The sequence below is a fragment of the Heteronotia binoei genome, chromosome 1 (genome assembly GCF_032191835.1).
Source record: "Heteronotia binoei isolate CCM8104 ecotype False Entrance Well chromosome 1, APGP_CSIRO_Hbin_v1, whole genome shotgun sequence".
Taxonomy (NCBI): Eukaryota; Metazoa; Chordata; class Lepidosauria; order Squamata; family Gekkonidae; genus Heteronotia; species Heteronotia binoei.
Window position 1 is genome coordinate 205,269,960 of NC_083223.1, and position 12,009 is coordinate 205,281,968.

General features: G+C 39.2%; 1 protein-coding gene across 1 annotated transcript in view; it reads right to left on the minus strand.

Annotated features, from left to right (window-relative positions):
• CENPF (centromere protein F) overlaps positions 1-12,009 on the minus strand; it is a 40,208-nt gene that overhangs the window by 9,267 nt on the left and 18,932 nt on the right. The window contains exons 12-14 of the mRNA XM_060246826.1: positions 9,229-9,364; positions 5,397-8,512; positions 1,773-3,926 (exon numbers count right to left, since the gene is read on the minus strand). Of these exons, the coding sequence (XP_060102809.1) occupies positions 1,773-3,926; positions 5,397-8,512; positions 9,229-9,364 (5,406 nt within the window). The remainder of the gene's footprint in view (positions 1-1,772; positions 3,927-5,396; positions 8,513-9,228; positions 9,365-12,009) is intronic.

Consider the following 12,009-nt stretch of genomic DNA (forward strand, 5'->3'; position numbering starts at 1 on the left):
TTTTAGAAGCCTCTGTTACACCTCTACCTGCAATAACTCTTGGAAGTAAGAATGTCCAAATATTTTGAGTAACACAATATACTCTGGAAGAATCCAACAACAATATATTTTGGAATATAAAGACTTCTGTAACAAATATCTAATTTATCTGTATTCAACCTGTTTGCACCTTTAAGATTTCATAGAGTGAGGTATAAAACATTATGAATGAAACTAACCTGGTGAAAAAAGTCTGCTTTTTCAATCTGCTATTCTATATGTTGTATTTTTATCTACCCTCCAAGTAGCTCAGGATGACATACATGATTCTCCCTCCACACCATAATCTTAAACCTGGCCTAGAACCAGGTTTCAGGGATAAAAGGATTTCAACCCACGGACCACAATTTTCATCCCCTCTTTAAGAAACAAGATGCCTTTAGTGGTCATTGCTAGGCTACCACATAGCCTTTAAGCCTTGGCTTCTGTCAGTAAAAAACATGGGAGGAGGCATGGTGCTTGATTACCACCTCCTATGGAACCTGGGAAATGTTGGGGGGGAAGAAAACAAGGTACGCCCCCTTGCAAGTTCTCTAGTTGTTTTCTTCTATTTTCTAAGATTCTTTTAAAGCACTATTTCCACTTTTTATTGATTTTATTTTTACTGTTATTGGTATATCTTACTGATTTTACAGAAAAAAAAGTTATTTAGCTCCAGAAACTATTGTCCATTTATTAAAAAAATGTAGTAACATTTATAATACAAATTGTAAAATGAATGAAATAAATGTATAAATAATAAAATAAATGTTTAGTCAGTGAAGACATTATAGCCCATATACTCAACCTATAACTTGCATGTGGTAGCATGTTGTTAGTAGCATGACAGCCAGTGTGAAGTGGTTAAGTACGCAGACTCTTATGTGGGAGAAACAGGTTTGATTCCCCACTCCTCCACTTGCAGCTGCTGGAATGGTCTTGGGTCAGTCATAGTTCTCACAGAGTTGCCCTTGAAAGGGCAGCTTCTGGAAGAGCTCTCTCAGCCCCACCCACCTCATAGGGTGTCTGTTGTGGGGAAGGAAGGTAAAGGAGTTTGTAATCCACTCTGAGATTCAGATTGAAAGGCAGGATATAAATCCAATATCATCATCATTTTCTTTTCAACATTGCACATTGAAGCACAAAGGAACTAACACTTGAACTGTGGGAATCGTTTTGGCCTCCAGCCTGCTTTCTGCTGACCAGTTGCCCCAAAGCCAACTTGGATCCACTTCCAGAATTCTTTCTGCCCTTCATGCAGCCCCAACATGGAGCCGACCATAACTCTACAAGGGGTCTGTTAAGTTAAACATCTCATATATTCCAGAAAAAATACTTCCATACATTTGCCCTCAGTAGGCCCCAACTTCTGGAGATCGAACCCCTGAGTCTGCTTCCCATTCCATGCTGCATAGATGCTTCTGGGGGCTGGACTAGATGACCCTGTAGGTCCCTTCCAACTCTATGATTCTGTTTTGTACTGTGCATTTATCACAGAAATTGGGTAACAAGTGGGGCTCTAGTGGACACTAGAAAAGATACCTTGGTATATTAAGTGATGACAGTAAAAATACAAATTGCATCATATTCCCACTAGAAAGGTTTGTTTTGAACTATGTCACCAATTGTTTTGGCCTTTCAATTTGTACACAGTTAAAATGTAACAAATCTTATCTCTACAGTCCATATATTTATTCTACTTGCCCCCACACTAAAAAATCTGTCAAAGATATTCCACCCATTCTGTACATTACCGTTTCAGATGCTGTGCTTCCCTGTTCCTCCTCAGGATCCTCACAAGAGGCTTGTGAATCAAGGAGAAGTTGCAAGGATTCATTTTTTGGCAACTGCTCAAGGAAAGAATCATTTTCATCCAGCTGTTGTCTGATGTCTTGAAGTTCTTGAATAAAGGCTCTCATCAATTCCTCTGCTTCAGAATGTTTGTATTTTGCTTGCTGCAGGTGATAAGCCAACTGTAGGTTCTCATGTTTGAAAGAAGTTATTTCATTCATCAGATCCTGTTCTTTTGCCTTACGTATTTCCTGCTTGCGCTGACAAACTTCAATTTCTTCTCTGGCCTGTTTGAGCTCAGACTGTATTGACATCAATGCATTTTCATATTCACTTTTCATTTGTACTTCTTTTTCTTCCAACTGTTTTACATACATAAAGTTGCTATGTTCCAAATGAGATGCTCTTTCCTGCTCTTCTTCCAGCTCTCTCTCTAGCTGTTCTTTCTCAGACTTTAAGGAATTCATTTCAGCTTCTAGCTTCCCAAGATTTGCATGCATCTTTTCCAGCTCAGTGTTTGCTATTTCCTTATCTTCCTTGGCTGCCTCTGCCTGAAGAATTGCATCTTCCAAATTCTCTTCTGACAGCTGCAATTCCCTTTCGAGAGTTTCAGTTTTGTCTACAAGACGGTCAGCTTTCCTTGCGTTCTCTTTCAGTTTTTCAGCAAGGCAACGTCTTTTCTTTTCATCAGATTCTATTTTGATTTTGAGTTTCTCAATGCCATGTCGCAGTTGATCCACTTCTTCCTGTGCAGAATTTAGTCTAGCTGAAAGTTCACCTTTTTCTATAAGTGAGCCTTCCAAAGACTTGGAGATCTTGGAGATTTCTGTTTGAGAGTCGTTTAAGCGGGCTTGTACAGTTTCATATTCCCTAAGAATCGCTTCTTTTTCTTCACTGAAGTGCTCTATCTGGCTTTGAGCAGTCTCTTTTTCTAATGTAAGATCACTTGCAACCTTTTCCAAACTCTGCAACTGCAGCATCAGGCTATCCTTTTCTGTTGATAACCGAGTAATATCATCTTTTGCAGTTTGAAGCAATTTTCTGTGGGTCTTTGCTTCACTTTCCAATACTCTGATAAATTCAGTAGAATCCATTTGACTTGACTCAAGATCTTTTATTGTCTCCTGCAACTTTTGGCACACATGGTTCAGTTCTTCTTTATCCTTCAACAAAATGTTAAGATCTAGACTAAATTGGTTTCTTTCAGCTGTGATTATATGAAGCTGTTCCTGAAGGCCAAAAATGGTTTTCAGTAAATTTTCATTTTCTTTTTCTAACTGCTCTTTCTTTGACTGAAGCTCTTCAATATCTGCCTCCATAGATAGGGCATGACTCTCAATATTTTCTCTCTCTGCTTTTATCCTCCTCAGCTCATTTTCAGCTTCAAGAAACTTCTCATTCCAGTCTGATTTGGTCATTTCTAAGTCTTCTAGAGTCTCTCTTGTATCAGACAGCCTAACCTTGTACATTTCCAAATCAAAATTTACCTTGTTAAGTTCTATTTCCAGACTCAAAACGTTATAAGATAACTGTTGATTATCAAAAGTAATGGACTTAAGGGTCTCGCTTAAGTCTTGTTTTTCTTTTTCAAGCTTTTTAAGTGTTTTCTCCAGCTCTTCACAAGCAGCCCTCTTCACAGCCAACTCTTTATCCTGTGCATCCATCCTTGAATTTAAATTTTGGACTTCCATGACCAGAGTATCAAAGGCCTTATTGCTTTCAGCCACACCATGGGACAGCTCAGGCTTCAGAGTATGAGTCTCATTTATCTGCATTGGAGATGGTTCATTAATCTTGTGATTTTCATGGATGTTTGCAGAAACTGTATTTCTGTTATTATGATTAGGAAGTATCACAGCAGGACTATGTGAAGGGTTTGTGGACTTATCTGATACCCTTCCGGACTCTCTAAATGAGGCCTCAAAACATCCTTCTGTAGATCTGACACCTATGACTATTTCACAATCAGGCCTCAGGCCTTCCATTCTGTTCACTTCATACCTTCTTTCTTTTGCTACACCATGCAGATCTTCAAATGTCACACTTTCATTGGTGAAGTCATACATTTCCAGTTGACTTAAGGGATTGTTTGTTTGTTCAGCAGGATACTGCACTTGCTAAAAATCAATTAAAATATTATTTATTCCTATGAAGTTATTTAACATTATAAATTGTTAGAACTTGCAAGACAAACATAATTAGACAGTTTAATATTAGTTGAATAGGTCTGAAAACAATGCAAACTGGTTGATGCATCCTGTCTAGAAAATAAGTGATACTGTTATGATCGTTATATTAGGTTAGCAATCATGCACACACAGAGGCAGTTAAAATGGAAAGGGTCACCAGGTTAAAAAAAACCAAGTTTTAAAATTTTGACCACTGAATCTGCCTAATAAACCAGCTACCAAACTGTCATGATTTAAGAGACCAAGAGTGTAATCCTATGCAAAACATCTCTAGTCTAAGTGCATTTATTTCAAAGGATTGGAGCAACTATTTACAGGATTGCACAGTCAGAGTATAATATTCTAATATATTCCTTCCTGATGGCTGCCTGGAGATAATATTTCCTGCAGGGTGTACTGGGGATGCAGGTATTCTTAAAATATTTCTGCTGCATCTCCTATGTTAAATAGCTCACTCAATTAGACCATTTGGGTAGATAAGTTGTTAAACAAATGCAGGACATTCCATGATGCATGAATCAGACCACAGCAGCTATCCATATACAACTGTTACAAATGGTTGTTGGTAGATTTAATCCATGGAAGAACCTAGAACTCAAATGCTACTATTTATTATTTTGTATACGTCACACAAATAGAGACAAGATTCTCTTGCTGTCAGATCAAACAATATATGTTTTGGCTGGAACTAGAAAAGGATTGAATTTAATTAGATTAAATGCCATAAACTCAGACTTTAAAGTATGAACCTAACATTCTTTAGCTTAAACTAATGTAGATGTTCATTCAGATCTTAATCTGTACCTTAATTTGAACAAAGTATACAAATAATATTTTCCAAAATTAGTATCTCTTCAGCTAATGTTTTATTATACAGAGGGTAATCTCTGAATTTGATCCTGGCGAAAGTTGGGTTCAGGTAGCCAGCTCAAGGTTGACTCAGCCTTCCATCCTTCCGAGGTCGGTAAAATGACTGAACTGAGATTAAAAAGGTAAAGGTAGCTTGCTGGGGGTAAAGTGTAGATGACTGGGGAAGGCAATGGCAAACCACCCCATAAAAAGTCTGCCGTGAAAACGTCGAGGTGCGATGTCACCCCAGAGTCGGAAACAACTGTTGCTTGCACAGGAGACTATTTTTACCTTTTTAATCTCTGTTCAGTCAATTTAGTTTCAAACCCAGCATGAAAGAAGTACCTTTGAAAAATCACATAGTCCCATTCCAAAGAATCACATGGCATGGATAACAGTCTAAGGGAGCTTCTTTCTCTTAAGTGGCATTTTCTGCCACTAGATAAACTGTTTTAATTGCTGCACCCCCACAAGGTGAAGCCCCAGTACACTCCATATATCTAGAGGCCCCAGAAGTTCACATGTTATGAAGTTAACTGACATACTTACATGTTCAGTGCCAACACAAAGCAGTGGCTGAGAACTTGAATTCAGGTCTTGAGACTGGATTCTTGGTTCTTCCAATACTTGAGGCAAGAGCTCAGAGTCATTCCGCTTAGCTGGCACGCCCTCCAGGATCAAATGATGCAGTTTTTGCCGCCACTGCATATTGTCCAATACATTTTGCTGTTTGAGGCAATCCATTTCCTCCCTTGCTGAAAGGAGCAGCTGCTGAATCTTCTGCATCTCTTCATCTTTCAGATTTTTATGGGCCTCAAAAGATTCTTCAAGCCTCTTGAAGGACTTGTCATAGGTCTCACAAAACATGAGATGTTCAATTTTATTTTTCAGACTGTACTTTTTGCTCATGGCATGACCCTGCTTGATGATGCTGACCAACATGTCACCATCACACAGCTCTGTAACGGAATGGTGATGGTCCGGGATACTATCTAGTTCACTTTGTTTGTTATTGCTGCTGTGTTTGGTTATTTCCCTTCCCTTGCATTTCACATAATGATCACTGTCAAAATTAGATTCTGTGAGGCTTGCTACACTACTGTGACATGAAGAACACAGGCAAAGTGTCCCATCCAACAGAAACTCTGTATCAATGTGGCTAGGAGTCATCTCTGTCATGAATGAAATGGCATCAGCTTGATTGAGACTTGTTGACAGTGCAGTGTTTTCGTTCCTGAGCATTTCAATACTGCACTGCAGCTCTAATAAGATGTAAGCCAGATTCATATTCTGCTCATGCAAGTATTTGTACTGATTTTTCATTGACAAGATTTTTTCCCTTACTCCACCAAAGCGTGCTTTAATTGCTTTATTAGTTAATTTTAAATCTTCAAAGTTGAGTCCAGCACAACATTCCACATCCACAAAGTTCATTTTTTCAAAATCAAACTGTGTTTCTATTTCACCCTGGTCCAATCCATCAGACAAAGCAGCATGCTCTTGTTTTACCATGTTAATTTTGTTCCTGAGTTCTTCGCCCATAATCTCTGTGCCTATGACACATTCCAATTGTGAGTCCTTCAGCTGTGATGCTAATGTTGACTTTTCAGTCTGCAGGTGTTCACACATTTTCTCCAACTCATTTAGCTTGCTCATTGTCATGTGAAGGGAGGATACTAATTGGACATAATCATTTTGGCTGGGCATCGTATCATGAGGAACTGACAAACACTTGGCATTTATTTGCTGGTTAAAGTAGACCTTAGTAACAGCATTCAAAACAGCTGGTAACTGGCCATTTCCATCCCCCTCTGCAATCTCTAAAGTAAATTTTCCTAGTTTTTTTAGGGCTTCGATTTCTTGCTTTAGTCCCCCTTTTTCCCTTTCACTTTCCTCAAATTTTGTTTCCATTGATCTCAGTGCAGTTTCCAGCTGCTTTACCTGGTCAGCATAGCTTTCTACAGATACTTCTTTATCCTCAAGGTCCATCTGAAGTAGTTCAAGCTTTACTTGATATTTATCTAGTTGTTCTTCTTTTTCTTTCACAGATATCCTCAGCTGTTCCAATGAAGCCTTATTTAAAGAAGGGCCACCTCTTGCATGTTTGTTCCTTGTTTTTATCTCCTCAATCAATTGCTTATTCTCTTGCAGCAAGGTATATTGTTGCATTGTATTCTGTCTTGACCTTTTTGGTTCTAAACTATCAAGTTCAGATGACAGAACATTTTGGACAGGAACAACCTCAGCCTCTTCAAGAACCACCTGCATTTTTTCAAGCTGCCTCAGCAAAATGTTGTTTTTTTCCTCCAAGGACAAAGGCTGACATTGAAGCTCCTCGTGTTTGTTCATGAGCTGTTTCTCTCGGTATTCAAATTCAGCCCTTAAAGAGCATTCTAAGTTGCTGCTGTTTGCTTCCAGCAATATGCATTTCCCTTCCAGTCCTTCTTTAGCTTGTAAGAATAATATGCTCTTCTCTCTATGCCTTTCTGAGAGGTTTTCATCTCGGTCCTTCAAATTATTGGAAAGGTGCAGATTTGTTTCCATTAAGTTTACATGTTTTTGTTCTGAAGTATCAATAGCACTTTGAAGGAAGACATTTTTGTTCTTAAGACCTTCAATTTCTTTTTCACTTAATGATGTTGCACCAGATAAATCTGGCTCTTGGTAACTTGCTGTTTGAGGCATAACTTTTAGCTGTTGTACTGAATCCTCAAGCATCTCATTGCTGATCTTTAAACCTTGAATCTCTGTTTCTTGCCTTTTAGACTCTTTGATCAAAAGTTGCAACTGCTCGTCTTTCTCTTCAAGGGAAGCTGAAGCTTTGGTGACCAAGCCCTCTTTTTCAGAGAGAGCCACTTGTAACTTACTGATATGCTCTTCAGATTCCCTCACAAAACCTTCATGCTTCAGCTCTGCTTCAGCCAATTTTTTTCCCATTTCATCTCTGACTCGTATTAATTCTTCAAATTGTTTTTGAAAGGAAGTGTTTAACTGCATGTGGGAAGCCAATGAGGTTTCAAGTGAGGAAATACATTTTTCCTTTTCTAATGCTTCATTTGCTGCCAACTGCAGCATTTGTTGCAGGCTATTCACCTGTTTGGTCAACTCAGCTAATTTCAGGGAATTGTTTTCTCTCTCTTTCTGATATTTTTCTTCAGCAGTAACTGTTTTTTGTTGGAGCTCAATGTAAGCTATTATTTGTGCCTCTAGCTCAGTGCTTTTTTCTTCAGCCACACATCTGAGCTCTTTAATCTCCATGCTTAGGTGTTCATTTTCAGTTTCTACAACAGTTACTCTGTCATTACTTTTAATCTGCTCCATCATTAAAGCATTTTCTAAGCTGTACATTTTGCTCATCATCCCTTCTTTTTCTGAACAAACCTGGCCTAGGAGTTGTTCATTTTCTGTTTTCTGTAGGGAAAGAAATGCAACCTCTTTTTTAAGACTTTCACATTCAGCAAGAACATTCCCCAGACTTCCTAGATTTTCCAGTTTTATGCTGAGTTTTTCAATGGTGTTTTCTTTATGTTGCAGAAGCTGTTGGAAAGAATCTCGTTGTTTTTCCAGGTCAGAAACTGCATGCTGCATCTTCTCTAGAGACTCATCTTGCTTGTTCAATTTGTCTTTAAGAACTTGCAACTCTCTTTCCAAAGACCACTTTTTACCTGAAAGTAAAGTGATCAAATGAGAAACACATTTAATTAAATAAAATCAAGTAAATTTATCTGGAACATAATTAGGCTTGTTTATTTTCATCCCAGCTACTATTGAAAATAACCACTGTAACATCTCAAAAAAATCTCATTACCTCAGGATAGTCCAGCAGTACCTGTGCTTTCAATTAGGAGGTGTCAAAGCAGCAGATGAAACAGCAGCATTGCTTACTCCAGTACATCTAATAGCTCCCCCCCCCCCACTCAACTTTTAAAACAAGTTCTTCAAGAAATGGACTTAGACAGCAAGGCAGAACATTATTATAATGTGTGTGTATAAGAAAGAGAGAGAGAGAGAGAGAGAGAAATAAATAGTTTCTAGGGAATCAGTTGGATCCCCAGAAGACTTCATGAATGATGCTGGCACAGCAGATGTTTTTCAGCCTCCATCTTTCCCAAGCAGTCAACAGCTGGTCCTGAAACGCTTCTCTGAAGAGCGACAGAGCTTTGTGAACAAAACAAACTGCAGGGCAGGTGTACCAGCAACAACAGGGAAAAAGTACAACTCCTCTTTCATTTGTGGCTTATATTAGCTATTTGAAAAACAGGTGTTTTACAATAATCAAGCCAGAGTATCACCACATAGATAAGTTAAATCTGTCTACTTGGATACCTGGAGCTGAAATGAGATATAAAATGGCAATGAAACATAATGAAAATACACTCACTTTTCATTTCTTCAGCGAGACTTTGACTTTGCTGCAGAAGCTGTTTGGCTGTATGAAGGTCTTCTTTCAATTGGCAAATTTCTTGTGACTGCTGACAAGTTTGACAGCTGAGGAGATTGTTTTGCTGCTTTACTTCCTATGGCACCAAAAGTTCACCAACAGACAGTAAAGGAAATGGCTACCAATGAACCATCATTTGTTTATGAGATTTATATCTCACCAACCAAATTTGAGAGCCCTCTAAGCAGCTCACACATTAAAATCAGCCATACATAATATTTCCATGAAGTACAACTGCCTGAATCATCAAAAGACACAATAAAATGCAACTAAAATACAGGCAATGATATAAAAAGGACCATTAAATTCTAGATCCTCAATAAGCCTTCTACAATGTACAGTGAGCAACAGAAAAACATGTCATCAGGTACTTGATGTCTTTGCAGGAGACTGGGGTCTCCAGTGTAGTGCCCATGGGCACCATGGCATTTTTTGGCACCTGCCAAGTGTTTTTAGAAAGTTGGTGGAGTCTGGTGGGGCTTTTGCCCAGCAAGACTCCTGATTGGCCACTGGAGTGTCAATTAGCCATGCAGACTTTTAGAAGTTTCAATTTAGCAGCAGCTGCCAGCACAGCACAAGGATCTTTGCTGTGAGACTGCAAATAAGCCACAGTGAACATTTTGTGGCTGGCTCTGCTTCCTGCAGCAGCCCTTTTGTGCCTGTGCCCACTATGCTGCCAGAATTCCAAAGGTGCCCTCAGGTTTAAAAGGGTTGGGGTCCCTACAGTAGATTTTTATTTGGGAGGAAAAACAGATGGGATAAATTTACTCCACTCTAGCAGGATCTAGCCACTGAAGGCCAAAGTGAACTTTCTATATGGTCCACAGAGTCCCATGCTGCCCCCATGTGACGATGCACCCATACACTCATCATCCAATGCAACAGCCTTCATATTAAAAGGCCTGGTATGGGCCACATGCCTTCCAACATATAAACTTGGTCTATAAGAGGAACCTTTACCACACCAAAGTAGCCTGTAAATACAGGCACTACCTAAACCCACACCAACTGCAAAAGCAAAATGCAACATTTATTATGCACTTCAAAGCAAAATCTGCAGTATGTTCTCCTAAATAAATATATGCATAGGTGCAATCAGAAGCCTTCAGCATTTAAAAACTGCATAGCCTTCAAGGTGGCATACATAAAAGGTTCACAGAATATTAAAGCTATATAAGGTTAGGAGTACACTGTTGCAAAGGTTCAAGTTATCAGTCTCAGAGGGCTTATATCCAATCAGACAGTTCCAAAGACTTAAGGGCATTTACATCTTAAGAAGGGACAATCATTTCCAATGCCCACCTCCCCTGCTGCAGCCCACTTTCCCCAAACGTTGTTCCGATGGTCAATGGATGTTCAGAACAGCACAGTAGCAGTCTGCATGCTGGGGGTAATTGGACAGAAATCATCACCCCCTCTTTAAGAAAACTGGTCCTTAATTTTTCAGACTTTGAATAGATGCAAGCTAGAGATTTAGACATCCATGTAGCATTCTTTTTGTTACTTGAATAGGAAAATACAGCCAAAGGTGTCTGAATAATTTAATCGTGAATGATAATTAAAATCTCTCTAAGCAGCACAGAGGGCAGACATTTTCATCTTTTCCAGAAAGTTATGTTCTGCTATCCCTGTTAGAATGCACCTTTTTTTTTGGGGGGGGGGGGAGAGGAGGGAAACAAAAATTGCTTTGATGTGAGCTTTATTTAGATAATAGTGCTATATTTTCTTTCCTACTAGGGAGGACTATTAGAGGACAGCATCAGAATACTATCATACTGGCAAATGTACAGCTGACGGGCAGTGCATTTGGAACAGCTGCTGAGCAGCATATGCTAAGGAAACCTCTAACCTATAAGGAATTATGCCAAGAAGAGGCTTTTGCAGAGCAAGAACCATTAGAGAACCACCAACCATTGCATAGCCCTTTTAGAGCTCGGCAGAAGAGAAAAACCAAGAGAAGCCGCCAAAGGTCTCAGAGCATAACAACTGCCTGAGTCAAGGTGAGAACTCAGGAGTGTTTCAGGGACAGGCTTTCTGCACAGAGATCAGGAATTCTGGGGAATCAAAAGGTAAGACAGACCTTCATACTACATGCTGAAAGGATGGTACTCCTGTATCTATAGTTTACCACCTTAGTTTTGCATGAATGTCAAAATGTAATTTTAAGAACTGGCCCACTCATTTTAAACACTCTCTCGGGAAGGAAAATAAAATTTTAAAAAACGGCATGCACGTGCACACGCCACCCACTCCTGAGCCACTAAGATAACAGATGGCACTGGCAGGGCTCTGTTGGTCTTGAGCCCTCAATCATCCATCTAGTTACTACTAGCAGATGGGGACCAGCATGCCAAAGCCAAATTTAAAAGAAGGGACAACCAGGATGGGAAGCATAAGCTGAAAATTTGCTGGCAAGGCAGGTTTGTATTTCCAGCTATTTAAGCAAATCAGCCTGAGAGCAAGATTAAACTTGTTGGTCCTTCTAGCCATCGTAAGAGAGAAAGAAAAAAAAAGTAGTGGGGAGAGAAAGAGGTAAACTGTCGTGCCAATATTCCCCACTAGCATAAAAATTAGTAAGGCCATTGTTTTCTGGAAATTTGGGATAGGTGATATATGAACATCCTGCAGTTAAAGATTTCTTAACATGGTTTGAAGCACAAGCATAAGGGTAATGAGCTGGGTTTTTTTTAAAAAAAAGCAGTACTGGAATATCATCATGGT